We start from the raw sequence: 12,472 nt of genomic DNA, 5'->3' as shown, positions 1-12,472 counted from the left end.
AGGTACTGTTCTATGCATTATACTTGTACTTACATGTAAAATTTTCACATAGGCTAAATAAGCCTCTTTATTATTCCCATTTTACAAATGAGAAAACTGAGTTTTTACTGGCTCAAGGTCACACAGCCAGTAAGCAGTGGTGATAGGATACGAATCCAGAAGTTAACTCTAGACTAGACTTTACTCTCCCAACCACTAAAGTATGCTGCCTTTCCTCTACACTAGTTGTTCCAGTTGTTCCTCATGGGATATAGATTGTTGTGAGAAAATGGGAGAGGGACTGCTAAATGGGGAAGAGACTGGAAAAGATGTTATACTATGAGCAGCTGCTCATTGCTTTTCTTGTGAAATTTTCTTTTTAAATGCCCCAAATGAGAAAGGAAAATGTAAATGGATATCATCAGTGTCAACTGCCTAGGCTATAAAAGAAAGTCAGTCATCTCATGGAGGGAAAAGCAATGAACAAGTCTCTTCCACAGAGGTTGAATATAGACAAACTTCTTTTAATCTTCCCCTCCAATGATCTGAGGGGTCGGGGGAGGACTGTATCTAGTTCCACCAAACCTTTAAAATAGTTCAAGCATAAGGATCTCACAAGCAGAGGGCTGAACAATCAGTACAAGAAGTATTTGACGGCTTAAAGAAATCTTTGAGTAAAAAAATTAAAGGACCTGGAATAAAAAATTCTTCTGGCTGATGTCTCAGAGTTCTAAACCTTTCACTCATAGCCTTATAACAAACAGAAAACTACTAAATAATTCAAGATTTGTCAAAGAAAGGGGAGTGTTCTTCAATCTTCAGCCAAAAATCCCCCTCAAACCCTCCCTAGTGATTTACAATAGATCTTAGCATAATTGAAATAATTATCTTCTCTGTGGAGCCCACCTAGGGCAGCCTCCATCCTCCACTCTCCCCAAACACAAACAGAAGGGCTCCTTCCCTGCTCCTACCGCACTTTATACATACAGTCATGCATCACTTAATGATGCGGATACATTCTGAGAAATGCATCATAGTGCGAACATCATAGAATGTATTTTCACAAACCTAGATGGTATAGCCTACTACATTCCTAGGCTATGTGGTACTAATCTTATGGGACCACTGTTGTACATGTGGTCCATTGTTGACCGAAATGTCGTTACGCGGCACACGACTGAAATTCTATTAGAGCACTAATCAATATTGTGGTGTAATTATCTTTTCCTTCTCTAGACTACCAATTCCCAGAAAGCCAAGACCCTATCTTACTCCTCTTTATATTTCCAATCCCTAATCTTCAAACCTAGCACCACTGAAAGTACTTGAGAAAGGTGTGCTGAATGAATAAAGAAAGAAGCTAAAGATGACAGAATATGGAGTGATCTTTATGAGAAGAAATTCTTTAATCAGTATCTCTAACCTCTGCACCTTCAGTACAGCCCACAAGTTTCCCTTTAGGAGTTTTCCCATCAGCCAATAGTTCAGAATAAATGATAACCTGGACTATAGTCTCTTGAGGGCTGGAGAAAGAATCTAGCCATTTTGGTTTGCAATAGCTTTTAATGAAGCAGAGAGAACTCAACTGGAAGGATCTGGAAGGTAGTCAAAGCCTTTCAAGAGCTTTTATTTAGATGCCAAGATGCACGATGGTATTTGAAATGCCTGCTTTTTACATTTAAATGCTGAAGGCAACAGAGAAAATAAGTAATTCCAAATAAAAACCCAATGATTACTAAGCAGCACCTGGTCATCCACTTCTACTATTTTTCAGACAGAAAATCCCCAGCAAAAAAGTACAAGTCTGGTTACAGCCCTCAAGCACAGGGGAGGCACTCTTCATGTATTAGTATGAGTCTCCTTAGACTCCTCTCTAATACTGGTCAGCCAAACCACTTTGAGGATTATCAGGTTAGGCAATCCCTTGAAGTGAAAATCTTTGGGTAAGGAGGTTATCCTTCTCACCAATTAAAGAAAATTCAAAACAATCTCCCAGTTTAAACTATGGGGGCCAGCCCCGTGGCTTAGCGGTTAAGTGCGCGCGCTCCGCTGCTGGCGGCCCAGGTTCGCATCGCGGGCGCGCACCGGCGCACCACTTCTCCGGCCATGCTGAGGCCGCGTCCCACATACAGCAACTAGAGGGATGTGCAACTATGACATACAACTATCTGCTGGGGCTTTGGGGGAAAAAAATAAATAAATAAAAATTATTAAAAAAAAAAAAAAACCTCCCAGTTTAAACTATATTCCACTGGAAAAAAAAGTCCCATCACATCTTTTACATGCCATTCTTTGGTTACCATGTTACCTTGGTTCGAGTCCTCTATATGAGCAATGACACTTCTCAGATATTTTTGCTTCTGCTGCTCTAGATCCGATTGTGAAAACGTCGTAACATTAGTCCTTGAACAAAGCAAACCAGGAGTGAAAAACAGTCCATTAGAACTATGAGTACAGTGCTTTGTAGAGAGAAGTCACATACTGCTAATCAGTTAGAACAACTAACTTCCAGAGGCAAAATACTCTCTAAGATCCAGTGACAGAAGACAGTATTAGTGTTATGTGTTAGTAGTATGAAGGTGAAATCAAGTATGGAGTTGAGAGACAAAGGAAGAGAAAAAATAGATACAACCTCCTGTTAACAAGACATGGCAAAGTGAAGAATACCCAGTCCCCAGAGAAACAAAGTATTTGTCGAGTAATTCAACATTAGTCAGGAAATAGCTAAATTCATAGAGCCACAGAAACACTGAGATAAAGACCAAAAAGAACCAGCTGGATCTGGTTATTAGAACATTGGTGACCTTGGCAAGAACAATTTCTGGCCCTTGCTCATACTGACTGCACTGTACTGAGAAATGTGTGGATGAGAATATTGAGATAGTAAATTTATTACTGTTCCAAGTAGCCTGATTTTGAGTTCCTTGGTATAATTCCCATTGTAAGCAATTCACAAAGTTTCCATCACATATGCAAACAAAACAAAAGAAAAAAACCCAGGAAACTGGAATTAGGGGTGGTAGTCAAAGGGGACTTTAGCCTTATTTGTAATATTTAAAATTTTTTAAAGCAGAATAAATATAATATCTATGTAATAAAAAATTTTTTAAAAATCTCATTGTAAGGAAGCCAATCTGACTCAACTTAAAAAAACAGCTTTGCTAACTGAAAAGGCCCATGTAGAGACACTGCCATCTCCTGGCAACAAGAGAACAGACTGAAAAGGTGACCCAAATTTGCAACCTCGGTAAGAATTTTTCCCTAAGGGCAGCTGTATGCAAGTTGGGAGAGATGACTAAATGATTTTCTACATAGTTATATTTTAACATCTTTGTTAAAACTATTCTAACCTATCATATCTGTGATCAGGCTTCTCCACACACGGAAAAAGAAATCTTACATTTGTACAGTGCTTTCGCTAATGTGTCTTTTTTTTACTCTTCAAAATAACCCTGTAAGGCAGCAGAGAAGGTATCATTAGCCTCATTTTATTGACAAAGAAACTGAGGTCAGAGATTATTTGACTTGCCCAAGGTCACACAGCTTGTTACTGGTGGTCCCAGAACTTCAAGTAAGCTTACTCCTGGTGCAGGGTTTTTTTCTCCACACTAACAGGAAACTGAGGAGGGGAAGAAAGCAATTTAAGAGAACTAACAGAAACCAGGATATTTCATTATACTGTTACCTTGTTTTGGCTTGCAGAACAGGAATGACTTTACCTAGTCTTCTCTCAGGGACTTTCAGCTTCCCAGAATCCTTGTCAAGAACTTCCTGCTTTTTTTCAGCAGAGAAGGAATGCAGAAGCAAAGACGGTCTTTAGTTATAACAAAACAACTCAAGACACTATTTATGGAAATATTCTTGAACTAAAGGCTACATAGGCATATCCTTGAACCCTACTGTGTACCAGGCACTACGGCAAGTGCTTTAAATGAGCTACCATAGTGACTGTAATCTTAAGAAACCCTAAGTGGTAGGGATTATTATACCTATTTAACAGATAAGGAATCAGGCTCAAAGAGGTTAGGTAAATTGTCCAAGACTTTTCAGCTCTTCAGTGGCTGACTCAGAGCTGGTACTGTATCTAATATAGCATGGCAACCAAAGATCGAGATTTAGGCTGAAACCCAAAGGAAGGAGAAATAATAGTAAAATCTTCATCATCTTAGTAATTATTTAATAAATGGTAATTTAATATTATGTACCAGTTACTATAAATACATTATTTCATTAATCTTTACTATACTATGAAGTATTTACTCCAATTTACAGATAAGAAACATGAGGGTACAGAGAGGCTAAGTAATTTAATTTGCCCAGGGTCACACTGTTAGTCAGGATTCAAACCCCAAAGCTCAGCTATACATCTTCTGAATGAAAATAATTTCATTTTTCTCTTCACTTTGGAAAAATATACTTACTTTGTTTGATGAACTGGAAACAACCGGAAACCTCATTTCACAACTTGATTCATGTGATCCACTTCTCCAGGATGACCCCGTATTAGGAGTCTCTGAATGGTCCAAGATCTGAGAGAATACAGGCGTAGGTTTCTTACTGTCAGGCATATTTTTATCAGAGACAGTTTGCTGAAAGTTATTGTTTGAAGAAGGGAGCAGGGGCCCATCCCAGGCAGAGTTATTGGGGCTGATCCCTTCAAATTCAGTGCAAAGTTTGCTCTCATTTGGGCTAAGACCATCTTCTCTCATCTCTTCTCCAAGGGAGGAGGGTTTTTCAATATCTTTGGACGTATCAGTCTTGTCCTTATCAAGCACAGCATCACAAACTGTTGGATCAAATGGTGCAACTGTTATTTTTATAAGATTCTTTTCTAGTGCAAAGCGTCTGTTTAATGGTTTAGTAGGAGTTGGTCCACGACCAACTGATGTACTTAGTTGAGGTAGTTTGGAGAGGCCAGGGGTCTCAGGTACTGGTCCCAAGCTGTACAACGAATTTTTCTCTTGGGGAGTGTCAAGGAGAATTTGACTCCCTCTCCCTCCCTTCTCAACATGCCTGCTGTCATCTTTAAGCAACCCTCCTCCCCAAGAAAAGTGCTCATTTGACAGGTCATCATCAAGAGCATCATCATCCTTCAAGAGCTCCTGAATCTCTTCCTCCGTTAAACTCAAATGGCCATCATCTTCTTCTCCATCAGACAGCTCCAGCAAGGAGTCATCCAATCCATCCTCATCCAAGGAACCCCATGAAAATGGGGCATTGTCTTTAGGCAAGAGAGAAGTACCAGAAGACTGTTCAGAGGGCACTAGTGAGCACGTCATATCTGGAGAAATAAGAGGCAGTTTCGCTGAGGAACAGGAAATACCCTTATACCAACTCCAATCTGCTCTATAGAGTGGTGGTGTCCTAATATTTCAAAATCTTTGCGCTGTGACTTGTAACATGAGAAATAATTTTAAAATATTCAACCTTACCAGGATCACGGAAACACGTATTAGAACAATGAGATACTTTTTTCCCTATCTAAATGGTAAAAATTAAGATGACATGATAATCTAGGTTGGTGAGGATGTGAGAAACAAGCATCCTCACACACTATTAGTGAGAGTAGAAGTCAGCACAATATGTTGTGGAGAGTAATCTGGCAATACCATTAGACCCAGCAATTTTTTTTTTTTTTTGTGAGGAAGATCAGCCCTGAACTAATATCTGATGCCAATCCTCCTCTTTTTTGCTGAGGAAGATTGGCCCTGGGCTAACACCCATGCCCATCTTCCTCTACTTTATATGGGATGCCACCACAGCATGGCTTGACAAGCGATGCGTTGGTGCACCCCCAGGATCTGAACCCGCGAACCCTCGGCCACCAAAGCTGAGCGCTACGCCATGGGGCGGGCCCCAGACCCAGCAATTTAATTCCTAGAAATTTATCCTGCAGAATTATCTGTACAAATGCACATGGATACATTTACAAGGATGTTCAAAACAGCCAAATACTGGAGACCTTAAATGTCCATTGCCAGAACTGTTTAGTAAAACCATGGTACATTCATGCTATGGAATACTGTACAACTATTTAAAAACACAATGAAGTAGATCTGTAATTACTATCATGGAATAATATCTAAAACATACAAATACATAATGTAAAATACTTGGATTTCAGTTGACACTTTTTAAAAAACAAACATGTATTACTTTTGAAATTAAAAAAAAAAAACAAACAACTTTAAGAATACAAGATAAAGAATTGTCTTCCATACTGTGTGGAGCTGCTGGCGGGATCTCTGCCTTTGCCACGAGACCAAATGGAAAAAGGTTTCAGCTCCTGCTAGCTGTTCCTTTCAGGAGACTTGTCAAAATGATTGACTCCCACCTTCCTGCAGGCATAAAGAAAATTAGAGGATCTTTTCATCACTTTCAACTCTGCTAATTACAAAGTCAACTGTATTATGCTTTAAGGTGCTCCATCTATTAATTTTGATCTTGGTTTTTTTAAATACCCCAGAAAGTTGGATTTTGAGTCAAGAACATCAAAGAAAAACCTTTAGAGGAAAAATTATGCAACTAAGAAACTAGTTTTGTTCCTCCCAACACTTTGTACTTTTTTAAGAATATAACTTGCTCTAGTAGAATGAATACTGGCTTGGGAGTCCAAAGAACTAGGTTGTATGTAGTCCTGGTGCTGTCACTAATCACCTGTAACAATTTGGGCAAGCCACTTAACCATTTGGACTTGTTTCCTCATTTATAAAATGGGGAAAAGGATGGAGTAGGGGGACTAGGTGATGTCTAAAATTTCATCAAGATCTAAGAGTTAATCATAACCGCACATACAAAAGTTTCATTTTAAGTACATATATAAATGCAAAGAACAGTTTTGGAAAAATACAACACAAAATTGATGACTGTTATAACCTGCAGGGGGATCAAGAGAGGTCAAGAGGAGACTTTAATATCATTTTACTTTTCTACCTGAATATTTATATATTACTTGTATAATTAAAACCTAGTTCTTAAAGAGCTAATGATGGGCTAATGTATAATTATTTTCTAGGTGGGAAAGGTGATAGATAGCTGATATTTCACATATCACATGTCAACATCTCAGAAGCTATAAGAAATGCTTAAACACTGAATTCAATACTTTGGAAAATTCCTTGTAGCCTTTTAACTGTGCATTTTCCCCCACCCAACTTCCCTCTGTACTACACCCTGAATTTTAGCTTTAGTTCATGCATTCTTTCAGAAAACATTTTCTGAGCTACTATCATCACACAACACCGAGCTAGGTAGTGTCTCTATGTGACTTCTAAGAAACAGATACAGTTTCTACCCTCAAGGAATATATAATCTTGCTAGGGAGACAACATTGAAAGTTATGCACCAATATGAGAAAATATAAAATGGTATGGACAATAAAGTATTAGAAAAAGTTAGAGGGGAGGAATAACAGAATTTTAGAATTAGCAGGGATCTATGTAACATACAGCATGATGACTATAGTTAACAATACTGTATATTTGAAAGTTGCTAAGAGAGATCTTAAAAGTTCTCATCACAAGAAAAAAAAATCTGTAACTATGTGAGGTGATGTACGTTAAGAAACTTATTGTGGTAACTATTTCCCAATATGTACATATATCAAATCATTCTGTTGTATACTTGAAACTAATATAATGTTATATGTCAATTATATCTCAATAAAACTGGGGAAAAAATAAATAAAAGAAAAAAAAAAGAAGGAACCTGGTTAAACTTACTCATCTTAGAAATGAGATGGGATAGACAGGGAAGAAATATTAAATACCTATTACAAACCACGCACTGTGAGACATGTTTTACAACTATTAATTTAACCCCTCAACATAACTCTATAAAACAGAACTTACCAAAGAAACTAAGCTTTCTGTTCTATTTAAACTTAGAGCTGCTAAGACTTTTTATATTATTTTACCAATATTCCAGCAATTGTTGTAAGAGAGTTCCAGGCACTGAAGCAGATGCCTCTATGAAGAGAAAAGTAATTTCTCTGCCCAGTGACTGGGTTATTTTATAAAGTGAAGTTATTTCTTTAGGCAGCAGTAACAAAAAAATTCACTTTTGGAAAATTTTTTCTTTTACTTAAAGTCTGTGGTTGTCAAGCACAAGTATTACAGACACTGGGGTTAAGCAGCTACATTTCTGAGAAGCCCTTTCTGAGCCACTATCCCCAATCTCACTCCAACTCCTTCCAAAAGGTCTAGTCCAAGCACTTGCTTGACCAAATGAAGAGTTGAATAGATTTCCACACTTGGGAAACTAAAGTTCAAGGGCATTAAGCACACAGAACTAATAATGCTAGAACAAGGATCCAAACCCAGATCTAATTCCAAAGGCAATATTTTTTCTTCTGTTTCTTCTACCACCCTTGTGAAAGACTTGCCCAAGGTCAGTCAGCAAATGGCAGAGCCTTCTAAACTCAGTATAGTCTCTAATATACTATGAAAGATGTAGGCACCAAAGAGGCCTTTTGGTCCCTTGGCAAAAATAATTTAAGCCACTTATCATGCACAAGCTTCCCTTGACTTTCCAGGTGGAATGGAAGAACATGAGAAATACCCCTGAATGTGTCACCGGAAGAAAAAAAAAAATCATTATTTGCACTGTACTGTGCATACATAGGACCAATATCCTTCACAACCACTGAAAGGATCAATTCCTATGCCACATGACATCCAGAGGCACAGAGCTGGCTCTTCTGAGCTTCTCTCCTAGAACATTCCAATAGGTCTGGGAGCAAAAGCATGCAAAAAAATACCATATACATATAATTTTTAACTTGCACAAATCATTCTCTTCACAGTTTTATTTCCTCATTTTTTTTTAAAGATTTTATTTATTTATTTTTTCCCCCCAAAGCCCCAGTAGATAGTTGTATGTCATAGCTGCACATCCCTCCAGTTGCTGTATGTGGGACGCGGCCCCAGCACGGCCGGAGAAGCGGTGCGCGCCCAGGATCCGAACCCGGGCTGTCAGCAGCAGAGCGCGCGCACTTAACCGCTAAGCCACGGGGCCGGCCCCATTTCCTCATTTTTAAAAATAATTTTTATTATAATTTACAATATGTAAAAAAATAACACAATAGTATAATGAACCCCCATATACCCATCACCCAGCCCCAAAAGCTGCTGACCCCTGGGTAATCTTGCCCCATCCACCTCCTCCCTTTGCTGAACTATTTTGAAGCAAATCCCAGGCATCACATCACTTCATCTGGAAATAACACGAATTTCTTTCATAAAATATCCTGTTCAGATTTCCAATTATTTTGTTTTTTTTTTTTAAGATTAAAAAAATCAGTATCCAAATAAGTTCCATACATTGTGACTGGCTGATAGATCTTTTAATCTATAGATTAAAGTGAGTATTTTAATCTAGAGATTCTCCATTTTTTTCCTTGCAATTTATTTGTTAAAGCAATACCATAAATTGTATATGGATACATATATATTATTAAATTATAAAAACGTGCATGGGAATAAGAAACACCAAATTCAGGAGAGCGGTTACCTCTGGTGGTGTGGAGGAGAGAGGAATGCCAAGTAAGCATGGGTAGCTTCAATTCTATCTGTAACGTTTTATTTCTCAAAAAAAATTAACAAGAAAAGATCTCAAACAAATATGGCAACATAAGATAAAGCTGGATGGTGTGTATAATGGTATTCAATTATTACTTTGCTTCCTATAATTTTTATATGTTTGAAATATTTAATAAAAACATCTTAAAATTAAGACAGTGGGCAAAGATACAATGATTACATTCTGAAGCTTCAAACGTCCTCCCCTGTAAAACAGGGACCATCATAGTACCTACCTCATAGAGCTGTTGCAAGAATTAAATGAGGTCATGAACATAAAGCACGTAGCACACTACAGGCACGATGTAAGAGCTCAATAAGTAGTGGCTATAGTTATTATTTCATCCCATCATCATCATCTCCCTAACCCCTGCAAAGTCTTAAGCATAAGAATGGTAGGAAAAAAGAATGCTAAACTGGTAGGGAATTTCCCCTAGTCCTTGCTTGTTAAGAAATTACCCAAGGCTGGGCCAGTGGCATAGCGGTTAAGTATGTGCTCCACTTCGGTGGACCAGGTTCACGGGTTCAGATCCCAGGCGTGCACCAACGCACCGCTTTTCAAGCCATGCTGTGGCGGCGTCCCATATAAAGTAGAGGAAGATGGGCATGGATGTCAGCCCAGGGCCAAACTTCCTCAGCAAAAAGAGGAGGATTGGTAACAGATGTTAGCTCAGGGCTAATCTTCCTCACAAAAAAAGAAAAGAAAAGAAATTATCCAGTATGCTCTAATCTCTTCTAGTTTAACCCAGCATTCAACCACATTGTCACTAAATTAAAGACCAGGCTGTATGACAAATTCTGCAAATTAATGGTCACTGACGTGTATAGAGGCATTGGACTAAAATTCAGAGACCTCAGCAATTTACTTGAAGTCTGTGAACCTCAATACACATGAGAATACTCCTCTGAAAAATGGGGGATAATTATTCATTGTTAACTTCACACACATTATCGTGACAATGAAATGAGGGGATGTTTATGAAAACACGACAAACCTAAAAGCCCTATACTAATGAAAGTTGATATTTAATGAATTTGCAAGGGTGGGGAGAATCTCAGTTAAAACTGAAGTTCTAAAGTGCAGTTCCACAAGACAGCCTTAGTATTTCTGTCTGCCATTCTACCATCAACTGCCTTTCTTGGCACTTGCTTTGTAACCTCCACCCAAAATATGAGGATCTCTTTATTTTTAAGGGAAGAATCTTCTTGCCATCCCCCAAGTCTCTCTTAATTCCTCTGCTCCCCATCCCTTCTGTGACCCTATTCTGTCCTTCCACGTCTCTCTCACCTGTCCACCCCCTTCTTCACACTTCAGTTTACCACACCCTCGCTGTTCTCTAACCTCCTGGTTGCAACCTCAGAAACTGGTTCCCTTTCTATTTTTATCGTACCTAAGAAAACCTATTGCCTTAAAGCACAAAGCTTTATTTTGTTCAGGCCACTTAAATTGCAACACCAGACACAATCCCATATCCCTCTTTCAAGGCTTTAAAACCAAGACCCTTACCAAGCTGGATCTGACAGGTATGGCCAAGGGTAAGGATTATTTCCAAGGGATAGGACTTCCCCACCAGCCTTTCATTTCCAACCTTTCCCATATGCAATACATGCGAGGGACAGAACACAAAAGGCACTAGGTAGGCTTTCTCACGCCACAAAACGGGCATGTTTAAACAAAATCAAAGTGAACTGAAATTATCTGTACGAATTCTGCAACTCCCTTTGAGGTAACTGGAAACACTGTGGGACAAAAAACAACCCAGTGCTGGAAATCTCTGCTTTAGGTAACATTTCACTAGATAAGGGTGGCAGGACTCTTCTCCTACATGGGCATAGAGACCAAATATTACTAAGCTGCAGTAACAGGTTTCTTTTTAAAAATAAATAATTTAAATAACGTAAACAGGTTTGCTAAAGCTTGGGGCTTCTAACACATCCACAAGAAACTGGAGATCAGGTTGGGGCAGGAGGCCGGCAATTCGATCACTTCTTGGCCCTCTCTGGGCACCCCCCAGCGGTGCCAACTGCCTTCCCTCCCGCCCAGGAAGGAATGGGTGGCGCCCCCAGGTCCTGAGAGCCAGGGGGAAGAGTGGCCCAAGTCCGCTCGCCCTAGGATACAGCTTGGCCTCCCCCTGCTCTCCCGGAGAAATGCAACAGCCGCGTCTCAGCATCACCCTCGGGGCAGGCCCTTCGCACTTGCCTCCTCCCTCGTCCGAAAAGCCCAAAAATTCCCGCCTCCCCGTGGAAGGCGGGAGAAGCGCGGGCTGGCTCCCCGCTCCTCCCCCACGCAGGGGCAAAGCCGGTCCCTCGGCGGGCCAGCGCGGGGCACCCCGCACCCCGAGGATGGCTGCTCACGCCCCCTGCCCAGCCGGACCCAGGCCCCGGCTCTCTCGAGGGCTGGGGCATCCTTCTCTCCGCCACCTGCAAGGCCCCGCGGAAAGACCGCGATCTTCTCCCTAGTAACACCCTCCCCTAGCGGGTCAGGGGGTGGCGGCATCCCCCCACCTACACAGCGCTTCCCCACCCCCACAGGGCGGAAGCACCGACGTCGCTCCGCTGTCTCAGGTGGCCAGACGGCCTCCCTTTTCCTCAGCCGGGTGAGGGGCAACTCTCGCCCGCCGACATGTACGTGGGGGGCAGGGACACTCCCCCGTCCCGCCGCCATCACCTCAGGGACGAGAACGAGCCCTTCTCTCAGGAGGGCGAGGGCTTCCCAACCCTTCAACGGGGCGGACGGGTGTGCAACCCCCTGGAGAAGCAACAGGCGTCCCCATCCCCCTCCCGGCCGGGGACCGCCGACCCCCTCGTCCCTCCCGCTCTTCACCTCTGGAAGCTGGGCCGAAGCCTGTGCGAACGACTGGGCCTCACTCCGCCCCCAGCGCCATTTTATCGCCCCCTCCCCGACCTCCCCCACC

At 41.0% G+C, this 12,472-nt stretch overlaps 1 protein-coding gene across 3 annotated transcripts in view; it reads right to left on the bottom strand.

Moving 5' to 3' along the window:
* Positions 1-12,441, bottom strand: part of S100PBP (S100P binding protein) — a 34,726-nt gene extending 22,285 nt beyond the window's left edge. Inside the window, exons 1-5 of one of the 3 annotated variants that reach the window (XM_058553565.1) lie at positions 12,382-12,441; positions 6,201-6,317; positions 4,401-5,260; positions 3,665-3,753; positions 2,288-2,382 (exon numbers count right to left, since the gene is read on the bottom strand). In XM_058553565.1, the coding sequence (XP_058409548.1) occupies positions 2,288-2,382; positions 3,665-3,753; positions 4,401-5,258 (1,042 nt within the window). In that variant the 5' untranslated portion in view covers positions 5,259-5,260; positions 6,201-6,317; positions 12,382-12,441. Of the gene's footprint in view, positions 1-2,287; positions 2,383-3,664; positions 3,754-4,400; positions 5,261-6,200; positions 6,318-12,381 lie in introns of those variants that run through there. The other 2 variants (XM_058553566.1, XM_058553567.1) reach the window with 2 other exon arrangements.
* Positions 12,442-12,472: the final 31 nt, after the last annotated feature.

Source organism: Diceros bicornis, chromosome 13, assembly GCF_020826845.1.
Source record: "Diceros bicornis minor isolate mBicDic1 chromosome 13, mDicBic1.mat.cur, whole genome shotgun sequence".
Taxonomy (NCBI): Eukaryota; Metazoa; Chordata; class Mammalia; order Perissodactyla; family Rhinocerotidae; genus Diceros; species Diceros bicornis.
Note: the sequence above shows the minus strand (reverse complement) of the source record. Positions and strands in the feature narration are given on the sequence as shown.